The sequence below is a fragment of the Mesoplodon bidens genome, assembly GCF_964165515.1.
Source record: "Mesoplodon bidens genome assembly, chromosome: 4".
Taxonomy (NCBI): Eukaryota; Metazoa; Chordata; class Mammalia; order Artiodactyla; family Ziphiidae; genus Mesoplodon; species Mesoplodon bidens.
This window is the reverse complement of record NC_138160.1, coordinates 140,922,595-140,947,662: the sequence shown is the minus strand read 5'-3', so window position 1 is coordinate 140,947,662 and position 25,068 is coordinate 140,922,595. Positions and strand designations below refer to the sequence as shown.

Sequence of the window (25,068 nt, the reverse complement as noted above, 5' to 3'; positions counted from 1 at the left end):
CAAAGAGAGACAATATGGGCACTTACAAGCCAGGCAGCATGTCTTCTGCACAAAGACACACACCCACAGTCTCAGGCTCCCCACATAAACCCCTCGATGAGGCCACTCTGTCAGACACAGTTCCTCACACACACTCACTCACGTAGCTGCCAGCCCCTGGCACAGACCAGGCTGGATAAATTGTGGCTTTGGTGACTGGTGGGCACACATCATTTTGTAACCTGGTGAAGTGGCCCCCAGCACAAGTTTCCTGACAAAGACACAACCTTGGTCACATTAGAGTCACAGAGGACCCCTGGTCCCCCCCTAAGCACACTCCTTCTCCCAGTACGGGGTGGACACACACACACACACACACACACACACACACACACACACACAAAGTCCCTACCTCCTGGGGGACGCCTTCTGTTTGGAAATGTCCACAAGCCAACCAGGCTGCTGAGGTCTGGGGTCCCATGGTCTACCCAGCCCTCCCTCCTGGCCCTTGCCCCACATCCCCCGCTGGGGCCCAGCGCCAACCCTCTCCTCAGCCTGGCTGTCTCCCATTAATGCTGCTGAGAGGAACAAAGAGGAAGAGGGATGGGGATTGCTCCTGCCCAGGCTGGGCCTGGGGTCCCAGCCCCCTCCTTCCCAGCGCCTGTGCCCCCAAGCCAAGCCAGGACTTCCACATGCATCCATGTGGCCAGATGGAACGGAAGGGGTGAGGTAAGGATCTGTGTCTAGCTGTGGGATGTGGCCAGATGTGGAAGTACTGGGGTGGCTCCCCTCTAGAGACTGGGTGCTTTTTACGGGTCCTTGGGATCCATAACTGGGGGCTTTAAGAGGCTCTCAACTAGCATTCACCTCGGAGACACAATGTGCTCCCTGGGAGAAGGGACAGCACCCCAACTCCAAGTCCCAGGGAACAACAGGGACCACCTTGGGATGGAGCCCCCAGAGCCTCCTCCCTGAGTTAAGATGTGGTGACAAGACTTGAGCCAAAAAGACAGGGAGACTGCAGGGCACCCCTTCCCTGTTGGGGTTCACTCTCAGTGCAGACCCCGTCCATTGGGCTCAGGCTGGTCTGGGGGCCCCCTCCCCGCTGCAGTCCAGCCTGGAATCCTGCATTCATCTGCAAATTGGGAATCCCCACTTAAAATCGTGGGGTGTCTCAGCTCAGACACGGGGTGCCCTGCTCCAGAGTCCCCCACACAACGTGTGGATGTCCCCCTCTTCTCTCTAAACTCGGGGTGCCTCTTCCCTAGCCTTGGTTCCCAGTGCCTCCCCAATTCTAAGACCCACCCCCAGCCCGGCCCCTTCCCCATCGCGGGGTCGTCTCCGAATTCCCCAGACAACCTTGCTCCCAAATCCGAATCCCCTTAACATTCCCAAGCCCTCTCCCAGTGTGGGTTTCCTCCCCAACCCGGGGCTTTCTCCCTCTCTAAGCCCCCTCCCCATTCTGGGGGCTTCTCTCTGATCCCCCCCTCCCCAATCTCGGGCTCTGTTTCTATTTTCAAGGACCTCTCCCCCAACGCGGCCCCCTCCCCACAACGGACCCCCACCTGGCTCCTAGCTCGGACGCATCCCGGGGCGGTCAACCGGCACAAAGGACGCTCTGGCTGCGCTCAATCCGCGCCGGGTCCACCCTTGAGCCCCGTGCTTCGCTCGCCCCAGCGCCGCCTCAGCGCTTATAAAGGGGCTGCGGGGCTGCTCTGCGCATGCGCTCCTGTCAGCCCTACGCCTCCAACTGCGCGAGGGAGGGTGCTCCCTCTGCCTAAAACCCCCTCTCTATTCCTACGACCACTCACCCCACCCCGGGGAAGACTGTTCCTGACTTCCTCCCATTCACTTCGCCCCAGGTGCCACGTTGTGTCCCCAGATGCCCCGCAGTGGGGCCTGCTCCATCTTACAGATGGGGAAACTGAGACCCCAGGGAGCCAAAGTTTCTCCCAAGGTCACGCAGAGGGGAAGGACTGAGCTGGGATTCCAACCCTGGTCTGCCTGACTCGGCAGGTTCACCGTTGAAGCGGTTTTGACTACAGTTACTGTTTTACACCATGTATAGAGAGGAAGCTGAGGCTCAGAGAGGACAGAAAGCCCCCTGGTTCACACAGCTGGTAAGAGACGTGCAGAGTCAGAGCCCAGATGTGTCACACCCAGAGCTGTTTCTGCCAGCACCAGCTAGAACTATCATTCATTCATCCCCTTATCTAGTCAACTTTTATGGAGCACCTGCTGTGGACCGGGTACTGTTGTTACGGAAATACTTTTGCTTTAAGCAGGCAGCATGTGCGTGTCTTTGCAGGGAGACCCCAATCTTAAAAGGTCTACAATGGAATATTATTCAGCCATAAAAAGGAATGAAGTACTAATATATGTTACAACATAGATGAATTTTGAAAACGTTATGCTGAGTGAAAGAAGCCAGACACAAAAAGTCACAGTATGAGTCCATTTATATGAAGTGTTCAGAACAGACAAATACAGAGGCAGAGAGTAGATTAGTGATTACCAGGAGCTTGGGGGAGGGGGAACGGGGAGTGATTGCAAATGGGTACAGGGTTTCCTTTTAGGGTGATGGAAATGTTCTAGAACTAGATAGTGGTGATGGCTGCACAATAATGTGAGTATAGTTAATGCCACTAATTGTACACTTTCAAATGGTAAATTTTATGTTCTGTGTATTTTACCACAATGAAAAATGGACATGAAGGAGAACAAATACTTAAAGAAATCAACCCTCTACCCAGCTGGCCTTCCTTCCCAGGGTCTTAGTTTCTCAGCACTGAGAATGGGCTGTGCTGGTCGGAGGGTCTGTGCACTCCACCAGTGTCCTGCATCTGTGTGTATGTGTGTGTGTGCATCTCTGAGGGTGGGTTTCAGTCTGGTGGGGGGACAGACAAACAGGGAACTAGATGATTCCGGCAAGATTACCAAAAAGGGGGTGAGAATGAGTGAAGGATGAAGACCCCAGGGGAGCAAGGTTGCCCTGGAAGGTCTGTAAGTGTCAGACTGCTGTTCCGGGGGTGGGCTAGTGGTGGCCCTAGGGGCCAAAGTGACACAATGGGGAACTATGCTCACTGTCCAACTTCTCATCACAGATGAGGGATGGAGGTCGGGGATCACGCTGATATAAGTGTCTGCAGGTGACAGGCGGTGGGGACAGGGGTCTGGGTGACATGTGTGGGAGCTGCAGCTTGGCCTCACAAGTCCACAGTTCAAAACCCCTCTCTGGGGAGTTCCCTGGGGGTCTAGTGATTAGGATTCGGCACTTTCACTGCTGTGGCCAGGATTCAATCCCTGGTTGGGGAACTGAGATCTTGCAAGCCATGCGGCATGGCAAAAACAAACAAAAACCCCCAAAAAACCAAAATCCTCTCTGCAACCCCTAACAGTGATGTAACTCTGGGCCAGCCATTTCGTCTTTCTGTGCCTCAGTTTCCCTGTCGAAAACAGGGATAATTAAGAGTAACCACTTTACAGCGTTGCTGGGAGAATGAAATGGGAAGTAAACACACAAGCTGGGGGCTGCTATCGTGCTGCTGCCCATTTTCCAGCTGGGAAAACTGAGGCTCGGGGAGACAGGACATGCACTTGAGGTTGCAGAGTGTGGGTAGGGGCCAAGTGGGAGTCCACGTCTCTGGCTTCAGAACCAAGTTGATCCCCATCCTGACTCCCCCCACCCTTTCACTCCCCCACCCCCTGGCTCCCCTGGCTGGTGCCAGGGCTGAGCTTAGAGGGGCTGGCCTGGGGCCCGGGAGCAGGCTGTTGCTGGGGGCTTGAATGAGGCAACCTTGCCTGGGAATCTGCCGGGCTCAAAGAGCTATTTATAGGCCTGCACTGGGAATGGGCCAACCACCCCCTCCTCCAGCCCTGAGTGCTCTCTCTGTCTCCTCTACACTGGGGCCTGGGCCAGGGGCTGCTGCGCATGGGGGGAGGGAGCAGGGGAGGGGGCTTGTGAGCCAGAACAGGAGCAAGGAGGCAAGACCCTTGCCTCCTTGGGGGTGGACAGTGTCCCCCGAGGTGCTTTTCACACACCCAAGGTGACATACTGACAGGGCACATGCAACCATATTCACTCCTGTCACATACAATGTTACCAGTAACCACTGATACAAAGTCATATGCCAGAGACACAGTGACAGCACAGGCAGCTCATATACGACCATACCCAGCCAGGCCACATATAAGTCACACTGGCCATACATAAGTCATGTCTGCTGCACAACCAAACTCACAGCTGTGAGCCCGGCTGCACCTAGTCCCTTCACACTCAAACACACCCATTGCTGTGTACACCCACCGAAACTTAGCCTTCCTGGCAGCCACAAACAGCCCACATTTGCCCCATGTTGTTTACACCCTACTATGTTTACAGCCGTGGCATTACCTACAGACAACCAGCACCCAACCATGATCACTTGACACCAAGTCACCAACATGGAGACAGTTCCCCCGGGGCCATGCTCACAGCACAGTCACTCATGCTCAATACTCAGCACGGCCAGTCGGCCAGTCGTGGCCCTAGGTGTTCTCACGTGAACTCAGCTCAATCCCTTCATGCTTGGCTGACCCCTCTCATACCTATTGTCATCTCCACTTCCACAGGCTTCCAGATTCCCAGGCTTGCCCCCTGCCAGGACCAACAAGTCCAGCTGGAAACAAGTGAGCATCCGTTTACTCTGAGCTGGGCCCTGTGGTACTCATGCAGGCCCCGGTGGATAAATCAGACCCGGACCTGCCCCATAGAGGGGCTGCCAGCCCAGGGGACTCCATCACCCCCACCCCACAGACCCTCCAGGCTGGGGTCTTGGAGCAACCATTACACTTATTTCCCAGGGGGAACTGAGGCCTGAAGCAATCTGAGGGCTTTTCCCTGCCCTACTCTGGGATGACAAACTCATGGGAAGTGGGACCTGTTTTCTGCCATGAGTGTGGCTGCCTCCCCAGAGAGAGTCCCTGCTGACCCATACTTGCTGTGTGACTTCAGCAAATACCTGACCCTCTCTGAGCCTCCAAGTCCTCTCCTGAAAAATGCAGAACTCATCTCAGTGGAGAGAGTGAGCTCTGGAGAGAGCTCCAGAGTCAGACTGGGGTTTGTATCCCAGTTCCCCTCGGTGACCTTAGCCAAGTGACTTCTTTGCTTCAGTTTCCCTCAGCCAACCAGAGTTACAGCTCCTGGCTCTTCTGGACCTCCCTCTGCCCCATCCCCTGGGGTGAGGGAGGAAAGAGTGCCTAGTCTCTTCTCACTAAGGCAAATGAATGGACCACTTTTGGCTGCCCTGCTGGGAGCTTAGAGTTGCTAATTCCCTGGAGAAACAGGAGGCTCTTTCATGACCAGGCACCGGTGGGGTGAGGAGGCGGGAAGAGGGTACGAAGCTGGCTTTATCCCAGTGGACAAGGTGGCTCCATGCCAAGACCAGGAGTGGCAAGGGGGGCCCTGGGGCCATGCATATCCTCCCTGGGGAACCTTGGCTGCCAAGTGGCTGAGTGGCCGTATCCTAGTTGTAAAATGGGAGTGACAGAGACCAGCACAGCAGATTTAATGATCCTGTGGATGGAGACAAACGTGGCTTCAAGTTAAACACAGGGTAGGCTCTCAACAAATGTCAGCCACTGTTGTTATGTGTCAGCCTGAAGAGCCCACTGAATTCTCCAGCAGTCCTATAGATTTCCCTCCATTTCACAGATGAGGAAACTGAGGCTCAGAGAGGTCAACATATTTGTCCAAGATCACACAGCCAATGAGTGAGTGGCCCAACCAGGATTTGAACAGGATCTGGGCCCTCCAGGGTCCATGCTCTTCCTAAATTCCTCTAGGGGTAGGGAGTTGTTTTTTGACACCCCAGCCCCGGCCCAGAGACCGGCAGAGTCAGGTCTGGATGGCACCAGGCCATGACTGAATGCAGGAAGTCCTGGCAGGCAGGGGCTGATGGGGAGGTCCTTCCGCTGGTGTCCCAGTTTCCCAGCCAGCCTCCACTCCTGATGTGGACTTGGGCAGACACTAGTAGGACACCAGGAGGACCATTCCCCTAGCCCTTGAAGAACGGGACTGGATCCCAGACCATTCAGTTAATGCCAGGAACTGCAGCCTCCTGCCAGTGGCTGCTCTGTCTCAGAACCCTCCATTCATGCAGATTGGACGGGTGTGCAGCCCTTTCTCAAACACCTTCTGTGACTGCTTTAGGCCCGCAGGATCTGGCTCCACATATTTTATTCAAATTCATGGTCTTTCATCCAGCTAGGCCTTTGCTTATGCTGTTCACCCTGTCTGCCCCCCATCCCCCCAATTTTTCTCACCCTGGTGAATTCCTGCCCACCCATTAAAGTGCAGGACAATATCCCCTCTCCCAGGAAGCCCTCCCTCCAGGTAGACCCCCTGCTTCCCTAGCCCTATCTCTCCCCCTGGCTCAGCCCTGGCCCCATGGGGCTGGGAGTGTATGTGTCTAGTTCTGTCTTCCCCAGATTTGGAAATCTTCAAATATGGGGCTGGAACTGAGGCCTCTCACAGTCCTCAGAATCACTCAGCACAGGGTTGGGCAGTAGGGAGTGGCAGTTGTTTAGTGAATCAGAGAACCAAACCTTTAGCCGTGTATCTGAGGCTTTGTATAATCCAGTTTGGCAAACTCCTCTTCATTCTTCAAAACCCACCTCACATTACCCCTCCTCCAAGAAGACTGTCCCAGACAGCATTTACTAAGAAGACAGATTTGGAAACCGGGCCTCTTGTGTCCCAGGGGGGACACGCGAGGCTGATAAAGACTCCTAGTACAGTACTCGCACCATCGTAGCCTCTTCCTCAACCCTTCCTTTGGCCTCTGGGAAGCAGTGAAATGCAGGGGTTCCCAGGCGGCAACTGCAATCAGGGAATGAATTCGGCCGACTTCATTCTGCCGGTAGGAAGACATCATTATAAGAAGGCTCTCGGAACCAGAACTAGGGCTCTATACCCGCGGGCACCAAAGGACAGCTCCCGCACACAGTAGGCACACAATTGCTTTAGATGCCGGCCTTTTTCCTCCAGCTCCGAGGGATAGGCAATCACTGGACGAGGACCTTTTAAGAGGCAGGCGCTGAGGGGGCGGGGCTCAAACTAAACCGCGCCCCGGGAGCGGGGGCTGGGCGAGCCTGAGGCACTCTGCGCCTGCGCGGCGTTCACGCGGTTCCGGGTATTGATGTTGGTTTCCTAAGCTGTTTGCAGAGAAACTGAGGCACCGAGAGGGAGCGACTGCTCCCGAAACCCACAGGAAACCCGCTTCCCTTCCTTGGACCCACTGTGAAAGGCTTGGCCTCGGGTCATCGGCAGTGTCCCCGAAACTCCAAATTTTTCTGGCAAAGGGGTGGTCAAGGCGACATTTAGGACTGGAGTGACGGAGCAGTGACTGTTCTTGTGCCGTGCTACAGGTGAGGACGTGAAGACTCTGAGACTCTGAGCGTGAACAAGGTCGCGCTTTGGCGGCCGGGATTTGAACCCGGACTGAGCCCAGCTCTGAGTCCTGCGAGGCCGTGTGGAACCGAGATGACCCACTCTTTGGTTTGTCCAGAGACAGTGAGCAGGTGAGAGCCCCGGGCGGAGGTGGGGTGTGAATGGCGGCGGGCAGTAGCGGACGGGGCCGTTGGCCTGGGATAGTCTCTCCCTAGTGGGCAGAAATGGGGGAACCGGTGGCGAGGGAGGGGTGGGCCCGGTAGTGGGCGGGCCCTCGCCGCAAGGCTCAGCACCTCTCCACGCACCGATTCTGGTTGCCTCTAGGGTGAGTTCGGTGCTGAATCGTAACACGCGGCAGTTTGGAAAGAAGCACCTGTTCGACCAGGACGAGGAGACCTGCTGGAACTCGGACCAGGTGAGGCACCCTCTCCCTGGATCCTCCACCCCTAGTGTGAATCAGAATCAGTGGTCTAGGGCGCCCTGAGAATTTGGGTGCACCCCAGCTGGGCAGTTAGGTTGGCCAGGGAGGGAACCCGTGCTCACTGTGCTCCCCACCCACCATGGACTCTGTGAATGAGAGGCACAGCAGGGCTCTGAGTCTGGAGTGTCCATGGACCTCTATTTCTCTGCTTCCAGGGCCCCTCCCAGTGGGTAATACTGGAGTTTCCCCAGCGCATCTGTGTCTCCCAGCTGCAGATCCAGTTCCAGGGGGGCTTTTCCAGTCGCCAGGGCCGCCTAGAAGGTACTGGAAGGCCCTGGAAGATGGGGGATTAGAGAGGGTACGCTGGCCTCACTGCTCCTTTCTCTGCTGCAGGTTCTCAGGGGAGTGAGGCTCTTAGCAAGATTGTGGACTTTTATCCTGAGGACAACAACTCGCTTCAGATATCCTGCCCCAGCCTCTGGGTGGGGTGGTCTGTGCATCTGAAAGCGGTGGGCCCTGGCATGTGACCTCGAGCAACTGGCCTCTGGGTCTCCACTGCTTCACCTGTAAAATGGGCTGATGATAATCTGTTCTGTGTTAGAGTTTCAGAGGGGCCCACAGTGTGCTGGGTCACCCAGCACATTTGTAGTACCTGAGCTGGGGCTGGTGGGTGGGAAAAGATAAGGCATCTGTTTCCCTTGACTGCCCTGCTTACACTTTCCCTGTGCCATCTGCTGAGGTGGACCGGCTGAAAGTGACATTTGAGGACGCCACTGATTTCTTTGGCCGAGTTGTCATCTACCACCTGCGGGTGCTAGGGGAGAAGAAGGTGTGAGGCCACTGGGTGGCTGCCTCCTCCAGGACGTCCTCCGGGAAGCACAGTGAAGTCCTTCAAGTTCTGCACAGAAGGTTTATTGGTTCCTCTTGGAAGGGCCCCCTCCCACCGTCTGTCCAGGAGCTGCCTTTGAAGCCAGTTCTGGGTTCCCCCAGCTCTGGGTCGACCATTTTGTTCCCTGAGTGTCTGAGTCCCTGGCAGACGGCGTTCACTCAGGGGTGGCGGGCACCAGGTTGCTCTGGAAGAGTTTAAGGATGTGGTTCTCGATCACCTGTTGCACTGGAAACAGAACAGGGAAAAGGTGGGCCATGAACTGAACAGCGGCTCCAAGGGCACAGGCCAACCTGTACCTTCCCCTCAGGGTAAGAACAGGGGCCTCAGCCCTGGGACCTGGATGGAGGACCCATTTCATACACAGGGAACTCCAAGCCCTTGCCAGAGCACAGCTGGGAAGACGGAGGCCCCCCTCATAGGAACTTCTATTTCCCCTAAGTTTGTAAAAATGCATTTTTGGAGGCTTTTCAGAATTATTAAAATATTCCTTACCAAACAAAATTGTCAAATTGGAACTTTTATGAAAAGATGAGAGGGACTGTGAGGAATTACTTGTCTCAAATGGAATAAAACTCCTTCAAGGAAGGAGTGGGATATTTCCCACACACCCCCACATGACCCCAGGGGGTCAGTTCTGTTAGGATCCCCCCATTTTCTGAAGTGGGGAGTCAAACTGGGGTCTGCCTACAGCCCCTACTCAAACCCACCTCTTGCCGTGGAGGGGGCTGGGCTCCATGGCCATGTGAACTGTGGCCCTCCTGGTATCCTCACCCTGCCAGGGCCTCCTTTGGGCCTCTCAGCGCCTACATGTCCCCCCATTATGGTCCCTGTCACTAGCCCCATGTGCCTCGGGCTGACCTTTCCTATATCCCAGGGCCACGGCGAGGTCCATTGGGGTGTAGCCAGAGTCTGCCTCAGTGGTGAGATCAGCTCCTCGGGCTGCAAAGCAGAGCAGACACTGCAGAGAGGGCTGGGCCTGGGGACCGGGAGCCCGGGTGGGGCACGGAGACTCGGGAGGTCCAGTGACTACCCACTGTGCAGCCAAAGGTCTGCTAGTTGCTGTGTGGTCTTGGACAAGAGCCTGACCTCTGATGAATGTGGCCAATAGAATCTCCACCTCCAGGGTCTCTGAGGCACACAGGGTGTGGGTTCTCAACCCAGTCGGCCAGACCCCTGTGCTATTCCTGCCACCAGTCCCCACATCAATCCTCTGGGCAAAGCAGGCAGCAGCCACCCATCCCAAGAGCTGTTCAAGCAGAGCTCAGACCCTTCCCTGGCCCTCAGGATTCCTGCAGAGCCAGGTGGGGCTCTAGGGCCCCTCAGGCTAGCCTCTACTCCTACTCACCCAGCAAGGCCTCCACACACTTCACATGGTTCCCACGCACGGCGTACAGAAGTGGTGTCCCTCCATTCTGTTAGGGACAGGGGTAGGGGGCAAGCAACACTATCTTTTCCAGATTCTCACGACACCCCACACCCACCAATTTAATATGGTTCCTCCTGCTTGTCACTTGGCCCATCTAGCTTCTCCTTTGGGTCTCAGCTTAGATGCCCCTTCTTCCAGGAAGCCCATCCTGACTGCCCTTGGCTCTACAGGCAGCCTCTGGGCTCTTGCAGCTAGCTGTCTGTGTATCTGCCAACATAGTGTTATTCACTATACCTGAGCTGTTTATGTGTCGGCTAGCCCCCCCCCAAAAAAAACTGGGAGCTCTATGAGGCTTGGGGATAGGTCTGTCTTGCGTTCTTAGCGCCCAGAGCCAGCCTGGTACCCTGTGAGGTGCCCAGGGCCAGTGGGTGGCGCCTTACCCAGTCATAGGTGTTGATGTCCACGTCGCGCTCCAGCAGCAGCCCTACAATGTCTGTGTAGCCACCCGTGCTGGCCAGTGACAGGGCGCTCTCCCGCTCCTTGGCCAGGATGTGGGGGTCGGCACCCTAGGGGGAACAGAGGGGGGACAGTGACAGAAGGGGGGCAAAAGGAGAGGTGGGTGCATCCCCTGCAATCTTGGGGTCCCCATGTTAGCTCCATCTTACAGACACAGCACCAGCAGACTCAGCTGAGGCCCTGGCCCACCCTCGAGTCCCCAGGAAGCCCCCAGCCGGGCTGGGACGCACCCACTCAAGCAAGAAGCGGACGGTCTCGATCTCTCCAAAGGCGGAGGCCCAGATGAGGGGGGTGAAGCCTCGCTCGTCCGGCTTGTTGATGAGGTTGTCTCCTGGCAGGAGGGGGGTGGTACCACTGGGATGCACCCCTGCCCACTCTCCCCAATGCTGTGGAATTGGGGGCAGGGCAGGCAGCTGGGGTCAGATGTGGGGCGGGGAAGCATACATGTGGATGCACACACGGACATGCTCAGACACACGTACAGACATAGGTACACATGTGGAGACTCAGGTCATGTCAGCAGCCACATGCACACACCAGCATGTGAGGTCACACAGGCACGGACACACTGGCACACGAGCGTGGGCACACACCTTTCCTCAGATGCTCCTTCAGTTGGCTCAGCTCCCCCTGGGCCGCGAGCTGGTGGATGGACAGGGCTGGGGCGCAGAGAGATAGAGTCCTCACCTGTCCCATCTGAGCTCCATGCCCCAGTTTATTCCGTGTCCAAAGTTGCTCCTCTTAATCCCTGCCAGCCCGCTACTTCTCTCCCCCGTGGGGACCGGGGTCCCACTCACAGTCCAAGGTGGCCGGCAGGGCTGATACCTCATTCCCCCGCTGCCGGTTGGTGAGGGTTGTGGAGTGCTTTAGGGAGCTGCCTGCTGGGAGAGAGAGAAAGGGCCTCAGTTTCCCCTCATTCCCCAGTATGTCTTGGGCTTCAGACCAGACCCTGGGGGCTTGGAACTACCAGAGACAGTGCGTGTCTCCACTATTCACTCACTCCATCCTCCCAGATACCCAGGGTGTGGATTTCTCCTCCGCCCCTGGCAAGATTCTGCACAAACGAGACAGTCCCTGCCCTCAAGGGACCCATGGACAAGTTGGGGAGTCAGACAGAAATGGAGAAATAGAATGAGAGCTTAAGTTAAAATACGTGTTCAGGAGAAATGAAAAGCAGGTGGAAGGGGGTGGAAAGAAGGGAGGGCAAAGGGTGAGTCCCTTTTAAAGAAAATGGTCAGGGAGCGTCACTCCAAGGAGGTAACACCAACCGAGAGCTTGGCCAGTTGAAGAAACCTGGGGAGAGGTGTGGGAAGAGCATTTCACACAGGGAATGGTAGAAACAAAGGCCCCAGGGCGACTGAGTTAGACATGTTCAAGGATTCCAGTCAGAAGAAACCCTTGGGTTCTCGATAAGTCAAACAATTATCATCTGACCCAGCAATTCCACTCCTAGGTATCTACCCCCAAGAGTTGAAATCATGTGTTCAGACAAAAACTTGTAAACGAATGTTCACAATAGCACTATTCAGTCACTAAAAGGGGAACAACCCAAATGTCCATCAATGCATAAATGAATAAACTAAATGTGGTCCAGCCATACTGTGGAATATCATTCAGCTATAAAAGGGATGAAACACTGACACACCATACAATGTGGATGAACCTTGAAAATATCTTGCTGAGTGAAAGGAGCCAGAACGGGAAGGGACACATGTTGTATGAACCCGTTTATATGAAATGTCTGGAACAGGCAAATCCATAGAAACAGAAAGCAGATTTTTGCTTCCCAAGGGCTGGAGGAGGGAAATGGGGAGTGACTGCTAATGGGTTTGTGGGGTTTCCTTTGGGGGTGATGGAAATGTTCTAGGACTACATAGAGGTGGAAGTTATACACCATTGTGAATGTACTTACTGCCAATGAATTGTAAGCAATTCTGGTTAAAATGGTAACTTTTATGTTATGTGAATTTTACCACAATTTAAAAAAAATAATAATAAGCAACCCCTCACAGGGTGGAGATAGAAGACACATCCAAGGACACAAAGACAGAAGTCCCATCTTGGGCCTGACATTCCACCATTCTTGCACCCCAGAAGCAGGAGTCCAGGGTAAGTATCCTACCTTGAGGTGAGGAGGTACCAGCATCTGGTTCAGGATTCCCAGGCTCCGGGGTGCAGGGGAAGAGACTGAGGACCACAGTGTCTGAGCCATCAGGGGCCTCACCCCTGGGGTCTTCGGGGTCCCCAAATTCTGGGGTAGAAGGCTGCTGGGTCAGGCTGAGATCCTCTGCAGGCTGGGTGGGCTCCATGGGGAAGCTGGTGGAAAGGCCAAACAGGGAAAGATGGTAATAATTATTGACAACTCATTAAATAGGCACTGACTGCATACCCAGCCTCACACAGTGAGGGTGGGTAAACTAAGACTCAGCCAGGAAATTAAAACCAGAGTCCAACTGCTTCTCAGGCCCACTCCTCCCCAACACCAGAGCATATACAATATGCATTGCTTAAAAGCCCTGGCTCTGGGGTCAGCCATCTGGGTTTGAATCCCTCCACTAATAGGCTGTGAAAACTTGGGCACATTACTTAATTTCTCTAAGCCTCAGTGTCTTCATTAATAAAATGAGGGGAAAGGAGGACTAAAAAAAATCATGTCTGTAAATATCTAAGCAGGAGGCCTGATACACGGGCAGATCTTAAACGTCCGCTGTGCGTTTTTTTTGGCGGGGGGGAAATCCCTAGAATGAGTGAGGGCTCAACAAAGATGTGATTGGTTGCATCCCACCCGCCCCTCCCAAGTCAATCCAGGAGGTCCACTCACCTCCAAAGAGCCTCCTCTGTCACTCCACGCCGCAGCCCGGGTCCCCCCAAACTTGGGGGCCCAACTCACAAACTTTTCTCTTCCAATTGATGTAATGGGTAGCAAAATGGAGCCTGGACCCTCTACGCCCTGGCTTCTTCTGCCGGGACAGAGAGCAACTTGATACGCGACCGCTACCCACACCGCAGAGTGCCTCCACTGCGCCTGCGCGTCCCCACCCCCACGAAAGTGCGGAAGGGCTGGAGCTGTAGGAGCTGTTTCTGGCCCTTTAAGGCTGGGGGAGGGGCGTGGCTTCCGCTGGGGCACGAGCTATGGAATTGCGCCTGCGCTTCCTCGACCCCGCCGCTCAGGAGGGAGCCTGATAGGAACTGGGGGGATGGGCGGGGCCTCAGAGGGCTCTCAACAGTTCCCTGACCTTGTCCTCCCTCACCCCCAGCACCACACACAGGTTTTCCCAGATGGAGCCAATTGGCTCCACCTTCGGACAGACGGCGTCCCCGTCCATAACAATGTCTCCTGTGCGGTCCTGGGGGCTCAGGAGTATGTGCAGGGATTTGGTGGCAGCAGAGGGGTACAAGAAGGGAGTTTATACAGCCCGAAGTGGGCAGTGTGTGGAGTATTCCCCCAATTTGCCCCCGGAAAAGGGGTTCGGTAAAGGAGGGCGCCCTTACCCCTCCCCTGCCTGAGGGTACCTCCTGGAGCTTCATGGGGCTTCCGGCCCCTCTTCACCCACCTGCCGATTGCCTCTTTCCCCAGTCTCTTAACTCACGGCCCTTCTCCTGTCTGGGTAGACTAAAGATCGAGGAGGGTAGGCCAATGCGTATCGGAACTGGAGAAATGCGGTGCCCCAGTTTCCCAGGGATGGTTTAGGCAGCTGTCTCCACCCCAGACTTCCGGTTCCTGTCCTTGAAATAGGGCCGCAGCCACCATGGAGGAACCGGAGATGCAGCTCAAGGGGAAGAAAGGTGGTGTGGGGCCCCGGGCGGGCGGAGGGGTCAGGAACTCGCAAAAGGGCGACCTGACTGGGCGCGGGAGGGGGCCAAGGCTCGGAGGGAGCGTTTGGGAGGTGTGATTGAACTGCCACGAAATCGCGGCTCGGCCTCTGACTAGTTTTGAAACCTTTAGAAAGTCTTTGTGCCTCGATTTTGTCATCTGTAGAATGGAGAGTATAATAGACTCCCTCCCTCCCTCCCCCCATAAAATTGTTGTGATAATTCAGTAACTTGATATTTTTTAAATTAATTTATTTATTTTTGGCTGTGTTGTGTCTTGGTTGCTGTGCGGGCTTTCTCTAGTTGCGGTGAGTGGGGGCAACTCTTACTTGCGGTGCGGAGGCTTCTCACTGCGGTTGCTTCTCTTGTTGCGGAGCACCGGCTCTAGGCGCGCGGGCTTCAGTAGTTGTGGCACACAGGCTCAGTAGTTGTGGCTCACGGGCTCTAGAGCGCAGGCTCAGTAGTTGTAAAACCCGTGCTTAGTTGCTCCGCGGCGTGTGGGATCTCCCCGGAACAGGGCTGGAACCCGTGTCTCCTGCATTGGCAGGCGGATTCTTAACCACTGCACCACCAGGGAGGCCCACCAGGGAAGCCCCCCAGTGAAGCCCCCAGTAATGTGATATCTGTAAAGCATTGGAAGAACGCTTGGGGCGTGGCAGTGGCTGTGCGTATTGTTTCCTTTGTATTTATGCATTTGCATATGTTTACATCGACTTATCAAATATATGTAAATCACATAGTTACAAATTACAAAATGCCACAAGTTATTTTTAAAGTATAAATGTCTTTATTACTTTATTATATATGTTATTACTAGTTAATTTTTTCTTTTTTTTTTTTTTTTTTACAAATTTATTTGTTATAGTTTGTTTGTTTGTTTTTGGCCGCGCTACCCGGTTTGTGAAATCTCAGTTCCCCCACCAGGGATTGAACCCCGGGCCACATCAGTGAAAGCCCGGAATCCTAACCACTAGGCCACCAGGCAACTCCCACTAGTTAATTATTTAGAAGTCACAAGTACATGTAATTCCATATCCTTCATAATAGCACTGTGAGGTGTAAGCTACTGTGCTCATTTTCAAAACAAGAAGGCCTAAGAAGGTAAGAGGACACATAGTTTGGAGGTGGCAGGCTGGGCTCTGCCTGAGTCAGGACACCGTGGTGAGCTGGACAAACCCAAACTGGGCAGACTCATATACATCCTCCCTTGACTCCCAGACACACGTGGGTTCTCTCCCTCACCAACTACACTGCCCTGCTCAATAGCATGGGGTCCATCTCTGTAACAAACCTTGATGTGAGTACCTTTTTCGTTCCATTTTTGCATAAGAGGAAACAGGCTCAGAGAAGCCCACGCCCTCACAAATCAAGTTTTAGGTAAACATGTAACCTAATAAAGAATGAGAATTTTTACACCTGAAAGTAACACAACATTGTAAATCAACTGTACTCCAATATAAATTTTAAGAAAAAAATAGTGAGATTTTAAGTATAAGGGAAATGAACGAAGTGCTGAGGCTGAGAGTGAAGGTGAAGGGACATCTGATTAAGCTTGGTGATTAGGGAAGGCCTTGCCCAGGAGGTGACATTTGAGCTGAGACATGAGGGATTAAGAGAAATGAGGGCTGGGGGGGAGGCAGGCAGTGTCATTGGTGGGATCAACAGGTATGAAGGCCCTGAGCTGGCAAAGTGTTCAGAGCTGTGCTGCAATACAGTAGCTACTGGTCATAGTACTTATGCATATTTAAATTAATTAAAATTAGATAAAATTTAAAATTCAGTTTCTGAGCCATATCAGTCACATTTCAAGTGCTCAGTAGCCATATGTGACTAGTGGCCACCATATTGGGCAGTATAGATTATAGAAACTTTCCATCATTGCATAAAGTTCTTTTCGACAGTGCTGAGAGTGTCCAAGGACCAGCTAGGAGGCCATTGTGCCTGGGGCAGTGGCCGAGGAGGGCAGAGGCGGGTAACAGCAGGTAGAACAGACAGGACCTTAAGGGCCATGTTTAGGAAGGCAGATTTAATTTCTGGCTGATGGGAGTGTTTCAACAAAGGGAAAGACATATCTGATATGTTCATTAGGAGCTCATGCCATCTGTTTCGTGGGGATTGGATTGTTGGCAGGAGTGGGTGCTGGGAGACCAGGGAGCAGCTGAGTTTGGCATCCAGGTGGGAGACAGCTATGTCTGGACCAGTGAGGGCAGTACAGTGTTAAGAATGGGTGAGTTCTGGGGCTTCCCTGGTGGCGCAGTGGTTGAGGGTCCGCCTGCCAATGCAGGGGACATGGGTTTGTGCCCCGGTCCGTGCAGATCCCACATGCCGCGGAGCGGCTGGGCCCATGAGCCATGGCCGCTGAGCCTACGCATCCGGAGCCTGTGCTCTGCAACGGAAGAGGCCACAACAGTGAGAGGCCCGCGTACCGCAAAAAAAAAAAAAAAAGAATGGGTGAGTTCTGGGCTTTGTTTTGCGACAGAACAAGCAGGGTCTGCTCATTGATGGGGTAGGAAGGGCAGGGACAACCAGCTGGCTGCTGTTCGTTGAAGCAGACCCTGGGATGAGGATTTGTGTGTAGTCAGCTTACCAAGAGAACCCCACAGAGGAGAGGGGGGAAACAGGACAGGGCTGGGGAGGAAGCTGAGCAAGGAGTGACATCAGGTAAAATCCTGCAGAAAGAAGCCACAGTCTGTTCCCATAGGGGAGCTCACGGGGATCGGTCACACCTCTTGAGTTGTTCCAACACACAGCGCAGGACATGGGCTTTCCTACCCCTTGGTGCTCAGTCATGGCTGAGAGCCATCCACCCATGTAAACTTCCAGGCACTTTTGGGTCCGGTAGCCAGTGGGCATCCAAAGAAGAATCTTGGATTTTGTCACTGGGGTAAAAGGAAGGTGAGTAGATCCGAGCAGGTTGTAGCAATGTCCACTGTAAGTGGGTTTGGGAAGGGAAAGATCATGAATTCACTGGACACATTAATGTCATCAAGATTGAGGCCCTGCGCTCTAGAGCCCGCAAGCCATAACTACTGAGCCCACGTGCCACAACTACTGAAGCCTGTGTGCCTAGAGCCCATGTTCCACAAGAGAAGCCACTACAATGAGAAGCCCACGCACCACAACGAAGAGTAGCCCCTGCTCGCCACAACTAGAGAAAGTGCGCGCGCTGCAACGAAGAACCAACACAGCGATAAATATATACATACATACATACATACATTTATTTAAAAAAAAAGATTAAGGCCCTTTTGTGACTCCCAGATAGAGTTGTTCGGCCCTGCTGTGACCATCTCCTGCAACCCATCACCGGGGCCACAGGTGACCCAACCGCTGGGAGGGACACTGGATACTCCTCTCTACTCTGGCTGGACTCACAGGTTGAGCAACCAGGAGTCTGATGCTTTGTCTCCTTGACCCCCTGTCCACCCTACCCTCCCGTCCCACTTTGCCGACTGTCGATCCTGGACCCAGTAACAGACAAGTTCACTGAGAGTGTCTACGTCCTGGCCAACGAGCCATCCGTGGCCCTGTACCGGCTGCAGGAGCACGTGCGCCGCTCTCTGCCGGAGCTGGCCCAGCATAAGGTGAGCCGTCCCCGCCCCAGCCACCGACCTCTCCCAGGGTCTGCACCTTGTGAGCTGGGGCCTACTCTGTTGGTGCAGGAGTCAAGGCTGGGACACCAGCGAGGAGGCACATGGTCACCAGCCCAGATTGGGGCTGGGTGGACAGATCTGGGGCAGATTTGGAAGAAGGGGACAGCAGGGTCTGCATTAGTTGTGACCTGTGTGGTGAGAAAGAGGCAGCCGTGTGAGGGAAGGATATGCCAGGCAGAGAGAACAGCCTGCTCAAAGGCCCTGAGCCGTAGTCGCCATGTGTTCACAGAAAGCCCAGACTGATGAGGGGTGGGAGTGGCAGGAGGAAGATCAGGGGCTGGAGGGGGCTGCTCTCTACAGCCATGGTGATTGGTGTTCGGGTGCTGGGAGGATGGAGGTAGCAGCCACCCCTGCTAATAGCCCCCAACCCCCCCGCAGGCTGACATGCAGCGGTGGGAGGAACAGAGCCAGGGAGCCATCTACACGGTGGAGTACGCCTGCAGGTGAGCGCCACAGCCTCCGCACTGCCACGGCCGCCCTGTTATGCCCCGGGTGTTCAGGGGCATCTCAGCTGGCTGCCCGTGAGCCTTGCCCTGCGGAACCCGCCTGAGTAGAGGCATGCGGATCTGGACTCACCTGGCCACAGGGCAAAATTCCAGCCCAGACCCGTGCTTCTCGCTATTTGACTGATGCCCGTGTGTCTCAGGCAGGCTTCTTCTCGGCCCTCAGTCCCTCCCCATCTGTCACAGGAGGGGCTGATAAGGACTCCAGGAGGTGCCTCAAGGGGCCAATGTTTCCCACCCACTGTCGGGACCACAGACTGGCTAGTGGGGTGGATGGCAGCTGGGGGGGAGGGCCAAAACATGAACATGACTGTTTATTTTAAAATTTTTATTTCTTTCCAGTTTTTTATCTTGTGGTAAGATGCAAATTCATCATCTTAACCATTTTTAAGTGTACAGTTCAGTGGTATTAAATACACTCATAATGCTGTGCAACTATCCCCACCATCCATCTCCAGAATTCTTTTCATCTTGCAAAACTGCAACTCTGTCCCCATTAAACACTAACTCCCTATTCCCCGCCCCCCATTCCTGGCACCCCCATTCTGCTTTCTGTCTATTCTAGGGACCTCACATAAGTGGAATCATACAGTATCTGTCTTTCTGAGACCATATTCTTTCACTTACCTTAATGTTTTCAAGGTTCATCCATGTTGTAGCATGTGTCAGAATTTCCTTCCTTTTTTAGGGCTGAATAATATTCCATCATATGGATGGACCACATCTTGTTTATCCATTCATCTGTTGATGGACATTTGGGTTGCTTCCATATTTTGGCTACTATGAATAAAGCTGCTGTGACCGTGGGTATACCATTTATTATTTTTGTTTGTGTAACTTTCTCTAAATATCCAGTTTTGTTTTTTTTTTGCAGTACGTGGGCCTCTCACTGTTGTGGCCTCTCCTGTTGCAGAGCACAGGCTCCGGACGCGCAGGCTCAGCGGCCATGGCATGGCTCACGGGCCCAGCCACTCCGCGGCATGCGGGATCTTCCTGGACCAGGGCACAAACCCGTGTCCCCTGCATCGGCAGGCAGACTCTCAACCACTGCACCACAAGGGAAGCCCAATATCCAGATTTTTTAACCCCAAGTGAAAGACGTGCCTGAGAATAAAAAGCAGTAGTTGGTGTTTCTTCCCATTGTTGCAGCTTTGCCAGCCTTGCCTCCTGTGCTCCTGTTGGTTCTGTTTCCCATGACTGTATTTCATGACCTGGCTTGTTCCGTTTGCTTTAGGAGTTGGCGACTTTAATTAGGAGTGCTGTTTGCCCCTGGCTTGGGCTGTGGGTTGTCTTGGTGGAGGCTGGATACTCCCCAGCAGCTCTCGTCCGTGGCACTGTGCAGTTCGCCTGCCTGTTTCTGTTGTGTGGTCGAAGGTTCCTTGACAGGAAGTCGTGCCGCTCGGAGTTCTGCCTTCACCAGCCTTGGCCCTTCCGCTGGTGACCCAGACAGATCGCATCTTCCTGAGGATGGTGGTCACAGACACCCTCCTTAACTCCAGGAAGAGTATAAAAGAAATGGGAGTTTTTCTCGCAGCTGCTGAATAGTTCCCAGACAGCCCAGAGTTCATCAGAAAAGTCCAGGTTCAAGGAAGAACAAATCAAAGTCTGTACTTTCTCCCAATTCCTCTAGCCATGCTATCCAGTGCAGGAGCCCGGATCCCAGGTGGCTGTTTACACTTAAATTTTAATGAAATAAAATGAAAGATTCAGCTCCTCAGTCTCATGAACCATATTTCAAGTGCTTAGCAGCCCTGGGCTAGGCAGGGGGCCAGTCTGTTCCAAGCTCTGAGCACTTCTCTTTAGTGAGATGTGAATTTCTCTAATGCTGAAAGACTGTTTCCTTACAGACATGAAAGTGCCTTTTTAGTTGTCGAAATACTTTGTGCAGCGTTAACGGTTGGTGTAAAACTGAAAGATATTAAAATGGTATATTGGTTGGGGTGAACTATTCAGTAGTGAGCTTATGTTAGATAGCTTTTTATCATGGCGGACGGGCACTAGGAAAGCTGACTACATTTGGTGGTGTCAGATGAGCAAGTTAACAGAGCGGCCAACAGCCAGCACTCCCGCCTTTTCATCTCATAGCCATAAGCAGGTCCCTGACTGATAATAAATGGGAGTGATTTCTTTGTCTTTAACAGAAGGACTTTAAAACAACCCTCTGGGCTTCCCTGGTGGCGCAGTGGTTGAGAGTCCGCCTGCTGATGCAGGGGACACGGGTTCGTGCCCTGGTCCGGGAAGATCCCACATGCCGCGGAGTGGCTAGGCCTGTGAGCCATAGCCGCTGAACCTGCGCGTCTGGAGCCTGTGCTCCACAATGGGAGAGGCCACAGCAGTGAGAGGCCCGCGTACCGCAAAAAAACCCCAAAAAAACCCCGACCCTCTTATTTTTACTGCAGGTGTCGTTGCACAGGCAACTTTCTGGCGTTAGCAAGGCCCCACGTGGCTTGGTGAATATGTTCCTGTAGTGCTGTTGGAGGGACATTTTCATTAGACATCCATCAATGTGGCTTCAACACCAGAGCTTAGCACAGCTTTGCAGTAGTGCCCCTCTAATGGCGATGAGTCTAAACTCACCTCTAGAGCTTTTCACAGTCCAGTTGACAAGCTTCCTTCAGAGGCAGGAATAGATTACCTAAGAGGAAAGCAAGATATTTTTGAGGTCACTGTTGCATGCTTATAGCTCCTTCAAAGCATTAGATAGTCTAGCAGCCATTAAGCGAAAGTTGCATGTTGCCATCCAGTGCTCTGTTGCATATGGAAATCTAAACTTTAAGCCCACAGTGAGCCCTCAGGGAGGCCCATGGAATCCTCCAGGTGCCTGATGAGTGCTGGCCCGCACAGGCATCCGCTGAGCTCTGGTTGGGGGGCGAAGAGAGCGTGGTGCCGCTGACTGGATCTATCCTCCCATTTCAGCGCCGTGAAGAACCTTGTCGACAGCAGCGTCTACTTCCGCAGCGTGGAGGGCCTCCTCAAACAGGCCATCAGCATTCGAGACCACATGAACGCCACAGCCCAGGGCCACAGGTAGTCCCCGGGACCGCCCGCCCCTGCTGCTCTCAGCCTGCTTGCTGTAAGGACCTTCGCTGCTCAGCCAGGAGCTGCCACTTCTCGCTCCTTAGACAACTCCCTCTCTTCATCTCACGGTGGCCGGTGACTTCCTTTCATCGTTTGGCGTCTGTAGTGGGAGAGTTCAGTCACTCGGCACCCAGCTCCTGAGCTCTGCTGTGTGCCTGGCCCTGGGCTGGGTGCTGGGGACACGGTAGTGACTAAGACAGGTGTGCTCATAGCTTCACGGGGAGACACAGCAACCAGGTAAACACGGAACACACAAGAACATTTCAGACACATGTGAAGGAGGAAAAGGGCTGTGGGGGCCTCTCTGGGGAGGCAGCAGAGGTGTGAGCAGAGGCTTGAACAATCTGCAGACAGAGATGACCCGGGGTTGGTCCTCCAGGCACGTTGGTGGCAGGGCAAAGGCCCGGGGCCTGGTGAGCTGGGTGTGTTGGAGGAACATGTGAGGCGGGTGTGGCTGCAGTGGGTGAGCGAAAGGGAGACGGGTTCAGAGGGTGGGCAGGGGCCTCGAGGGCAGCTGGGAGAGCGCCCGGAGCTGAAAGAGGCTTTGAGCCAATGACCAGACGGTCTAAAAATGAAAACTACTTACAGTTCTTACATACCGGGGAGAGAGTTTGGAGAAGTAGCTCTTTTTGTTTTGGTTTTCATTATAACTTAATAAACACACATGTAAACACATACACACGTGCTATAAGCCATCACTCGACCTTGAGATGTGTCTGGCTCCTGCAGTGTGGGGTTCTGGTATGCCTGTCCCCAACCAGGCACTTAGAAAGAAAAAAAAAACTGTTGCTGCCTGTGATAATTGAGACAAAAGAACTGTCAAAACCAAAAAAGCCTTAAAAACAAAAAACAATAACAAAAAAAACCCCAAAAAGCCTTGCATATGTGTAAGGGGATATGCAGCAACCTGCCCTCTGAGGGTAGCGTGAGGGCTTCATGATGGTTCACTTGCACTAAATAACCATCTGGCTCTGGCTGCTCTGCCTCTGGTAGGTGACAGCCATTGGGACTGGATTTCACTGCGTCAAGCCTTGCACAGTGCCGTACACAGAGTAGGGCCTCAAAAACCATAGCTTTTACTTTTAACTCAGTTTCCCAGCTGCTTCCAAGAGCCCTGCTTCTGCCTGCTGTTGTGAAAATGCAACGTGCCTCTGAAAGACACCAGTAGCAGCTTGCGTAGTAGCTACTCACCTGCTATTGCGTCTCTTTGCAAGCCCCGGGGGTTTGAAGCTCCCAGTCCTACATGAGACCCAGGCACGACATCTGAAGTGGGTGGCTGGTCCCATTTTTACAGAGGATGCCCTGAAGGCTCAGGCCAGAGGTCTTTGGGGACTGGAGTGTGCCCCAATGCACAATCCAGCCTAGCCGAGCAGGCCTCATGGCCTCTAACCTCAGCCTCATGGACGCTGCACATGTTTTGTTCCAGCCCCGAGGAACCGCCCCCGCCCTCTTCAACCTGATCCCGGAAGAGACTTGGAGGTGCTTTGGCCCCTCTGACTCAGGTCAGTGCCAAGTGGGGCCATAAGCCTCTCTGTGCTCCTTGCTCTGAACTAACCCACGCTCTCGGCATCCAAGAATGGAACTACTTGACTAACCACTCGAGTTTTCTCCCTGGGCTTGTAGGATAGTTTTATCCATGGGAGGCTAGAGGGTAGGGGCACCTTGTGCCCTCTGCTGCTCAGGGCTGTTGTCAGCCCATCTCCCTTGTGCTTTCTCTGTCATCTTCCTGCCCCTTATCCAGGCCACAGGCCCTGTCCTGATCCCAAGGACCCCTGCCCCCCAAGACAGAGGGGAGCCCCATTTTCCATACCCTTCCACATGCCAGCTGCTTGCTTTACCCAAACACATTGTCTCAGGCAGAGCCCAGCAGGACTGTTATTCACCCAGCTCTGGATTCATCATTCTACTGCTGACCTGCTGTGTGACCCTGAGCAAGTCCCTCCCCACTCTGATCTCTGCTTTTCCCTTCTGTCAGAGTGCTTCATTAGGTGCAGCTGCATACAGTGATGTGTATTGTAGCAGTCAGCTACTGCTGCGTGACAAACTATCCCAAAACTTAGTGGCTTATGACACCAATCATTTGCCTGCTTACGGTCGTGCAGTTTGGGTTGGACTCAGCCAGGCAGTTTTGCTTGTCTCACCTGGGTGCTACTTGTGGCTCTTGTGGGAGCTTGATGGGGCCAGATAGTCAGAAGTAACCTCATATCTGGCCCTTGATCAGTGCTGTCTGCTGCTGGTGGGGAGGGGGGTGTCTGGTCCTCCACGTGGCCTCTCCAGCAGGACAGCCCAAGCTTCTCCTGGTGGTTGGGCGCCCTGTGTGCACGTGTTCATCCAGCCTTCCCTTGCTTCAGTTATGGCTGTCCCATTGATCAAGGCCAGTCACGTGACCAGGACCAGATGGGCGAGGACTGCAGGAGGGCTTCAGTACTGGGAGGTGTGGTTGACCATCTGAGGAGAGCATGGCACCAAGAAAGGCCTAGTGTTTTGTTATTCTGTGCTCATGCAGGGCAGACACAGGCAGATTGGAGGTACCCAAGGCACTGACTGAGCCCGCAGCTTGTGTAGCTCTCACAGCCCCCTGCTCATTTGCTGTGGTTGTGCTCTGTGCTGTGGAAGTCTTCTCAGAGGGTCAAGGGAGGCGTGGGAGGGGACAGGGCCCCCACAGCTCCTAGAGAGGCAGCCCTGAGAGCCAAGAGGCAGGAGAGTTCATGGGTGTGCAGTCAGAGTTCTTACCGGGCACTTGCTATGTGATGGGCTTAGCTCTGGGCATAGGGGTGATGAGGAATCCCACAGACTGTGGGGTCACTTGGGGGACATCTGGGAGGGCCTGCAGCAAGAGGGACTGCCAAGGGGGTCAGCAGCCCACCCCATTTCCCCACCCAGTGTTGCCCACCAGCCTGGACCCACACCCCAAAATCTCCCCCATCCTATCCCCTGTGCCCTGGTGCCTCCCACCCTCAAGCCTCAAAGATGCTGCCCTCTCCACCCGTCCACAGTCAGTATGTTTCTCCTGCTCCTGCCTGGAGCCTCCAGGCAAGCCGTGAACATCCTGGGTCATCTGCTGTCCCTTTACTGCTACTGCTGCGCCCCCTCAGAACAAACTGCTCTGTGGCTCCGCCCGATCCCACCTGGGTACCTACAGACCCCGCTCTGCTCCCCAGAATTGCCGCCCCACTCCCTACCTCGGAGCCTCCACTCCCACTTCTCCCCAGACTGCTCCCCGCCAAGGGTTGTAGGTGACCTTCACAGGGTCAAGTCTTGGCCTCCCCTGCTTCTCCAGGCCACAGGCTCTACACACAGCCTCATCTTACAGAAGAGGAAACTGAGGCTCAGAGAGGCAAGAGGCAGGGTCACCACCCGTGACCGGAAATGCCAGGATTCACACCCAGACCCTCTAACTCCCAGTGCTTCACCTCTTCCC

At 54.1% G+C, this 25,068-nt stretch overlaps 3 protein-coding genes across 7 annotated transcripts in view; 2 read left to right on the top strand and 1 right to left on the bottom strand.

Moving 5' to 3' along the window:
- Positions 1-7,135: 7,135 nt before the first annotated feature.
- Positions 7,136-9,219, top strand: NR2C2AP (nuclear receptor 2C2 associated protein). The gene is made up of 5 exons (XM_081233462.1): positions 7,136-7,539; positions 7,733-7,823; positions 8,045-8,150; positions 8,223-8,291; positions 8,546-9,219. The coding sequence occupies exons 1-5, from the start codon at positions 7,502-7,504 to the stop codon at positions 8,662-8,664; spliced, it is 423 nt and encodes a 140-aa protein (XP_081089588.1). The 5' UTR covers positions 7,136-7,501; the 3' UTR covers positions 8,665-9,219.
- On the bottom strand, positions 8,720-14,227 carry RFXANK (regulatory factor X associated ankyrin containing protein). 4 transcript variants are annotated; one of them, XM_081233461.1, is made up of 10 exons: positions 14,155-14,227; positions 13,422-13,560; positions 12,723-12,916; positions 11,398-11,481; positions 11,194-11,259; positions 10,831-10,931; positions 10,525-10,650; positions 10,064-10,130; positions 9,577-9,657; positions 8,720-8,943 (listed from the first exon to the last, which is right to left on the bottom strand). In XM_081233461.1, the coding sequence occupies exons 3-10, from the start codon at positions 12,907-12,909 to the stop codon at positions 8,873-8,875; spliced, it is 783 nt and encodes a 260-aa protein (XP_081089587.1). In that variant the 5' UTR covers positions 12,910-12,916; positions 13,422-13,560; positions 14,155-14,227; the 3' UTR covers positions 8,720-8,872. The 4 variants fall into 4 exon arrangements, with proteins under 4 accessions (XP_081089587.1, XP_081089586.1, XP_081089584.1 ...); XM_081233460.1 differs by lacking the exon at positions 14,155-14,227 and having other exon boundaries at positions 13,422-13,630; XM_081233458.1 differs by lacking the exons at positions 13,422-13,560; positions 14,155-14,227 and having other exon boundaries at positions 11,398-11,478.
- A 77-nt stretch (positions 14,228-14,304) lies between these two features.
- Positions 14,305-25,068, top strand: part of BORCS8 (BLOC-1 related complex subunit 8) — an 11,746-nt gene continuing 982 nt past the window's right edge. Inside the window, exons 1-6 of one of the 2 annotated variants that reach the window (XM_081233465.1) lie at positions 14,305-14,386; positions 17,885-17,997; positions 18,445-18,509; positions 21,486-21,596; positions 23,074-23,149; positions 24,928-25,065. In XM_081233465.1, coding sequence (XP_081089591.1) covers positions 14,350-14,386; positions 17,885-17,997; positions 18,445-18,509; positions 21,486-21,596; positions 23,074-23,107 — 360 coding nt within the window. In that variant the 5' untranslated portion in view covers positions 14,305-14,349 and the 3' untranslated portion in view covers positions 23,108-23,149; positions 24,928-25,065. Of the gene's footprint in view, positions 14,387-17,884; positions 17,998-18,444; positions 18,510-21,485; positions 21,597-23,073; positions 23,150-24,927; positions 25,066-25,068 lie in introns of those variants that run through there. The other variant, XM_081233464.1, reaches the window with a different exon arrangement.

What these genes read in the sequence shown, in the direction of transcription:
- RFXANK (XM_081233461.1), bottom strand. Translation starts at nt 12,909, where the DNA reads ATGGAGCCCACCCAGCCTGCAGAGGATCTCAGCCTGACCCAGCAGCCT. An exon ending in GAAGGAGCATCTGAGGAAAG is followed by an intron (nt 10,932 to 11,193) that starts GTGTGTGCCCAC and finishes CCCTCCTGCCAG; the next exon opens with GAGACAACCTCATCAACAAG. An exon ending in TCCGCTTCTTGCTTGAGTGG is followed by an intron (nt 10,651 to 10,830) that starts GTGCGTCCCAGC and finishes TGTTCCCCCTAG; the next exon opens with GGTGCCGACCCCCACATCCT.
- NR2C2AP (XM_081233462.1), top strand. Translation starts at nt 7,502, where the DNA reads ATGACCCACTCTTTGGTTTGTCCAGAGACAGTGAGCAG. An exon ending in TCGCCAGGGCCGCCTAGAAG is followed by an intron (nt 8,151 to 8,222) that starts GTACTGGAAGGC and finishes TCTCTGCTGCAG; the next exon opens with GTTCTCAGGGGAGTGAGGCT. An exon ending in GGACAACAACTCGCTTCAGA is followed by an intron (nt 8,292 to 8,545) that starts TATCCTGCCCCA and finishes GCCCTGCTTACA; the next exon opens with CTTTCCCTGTGCCATCTGCT.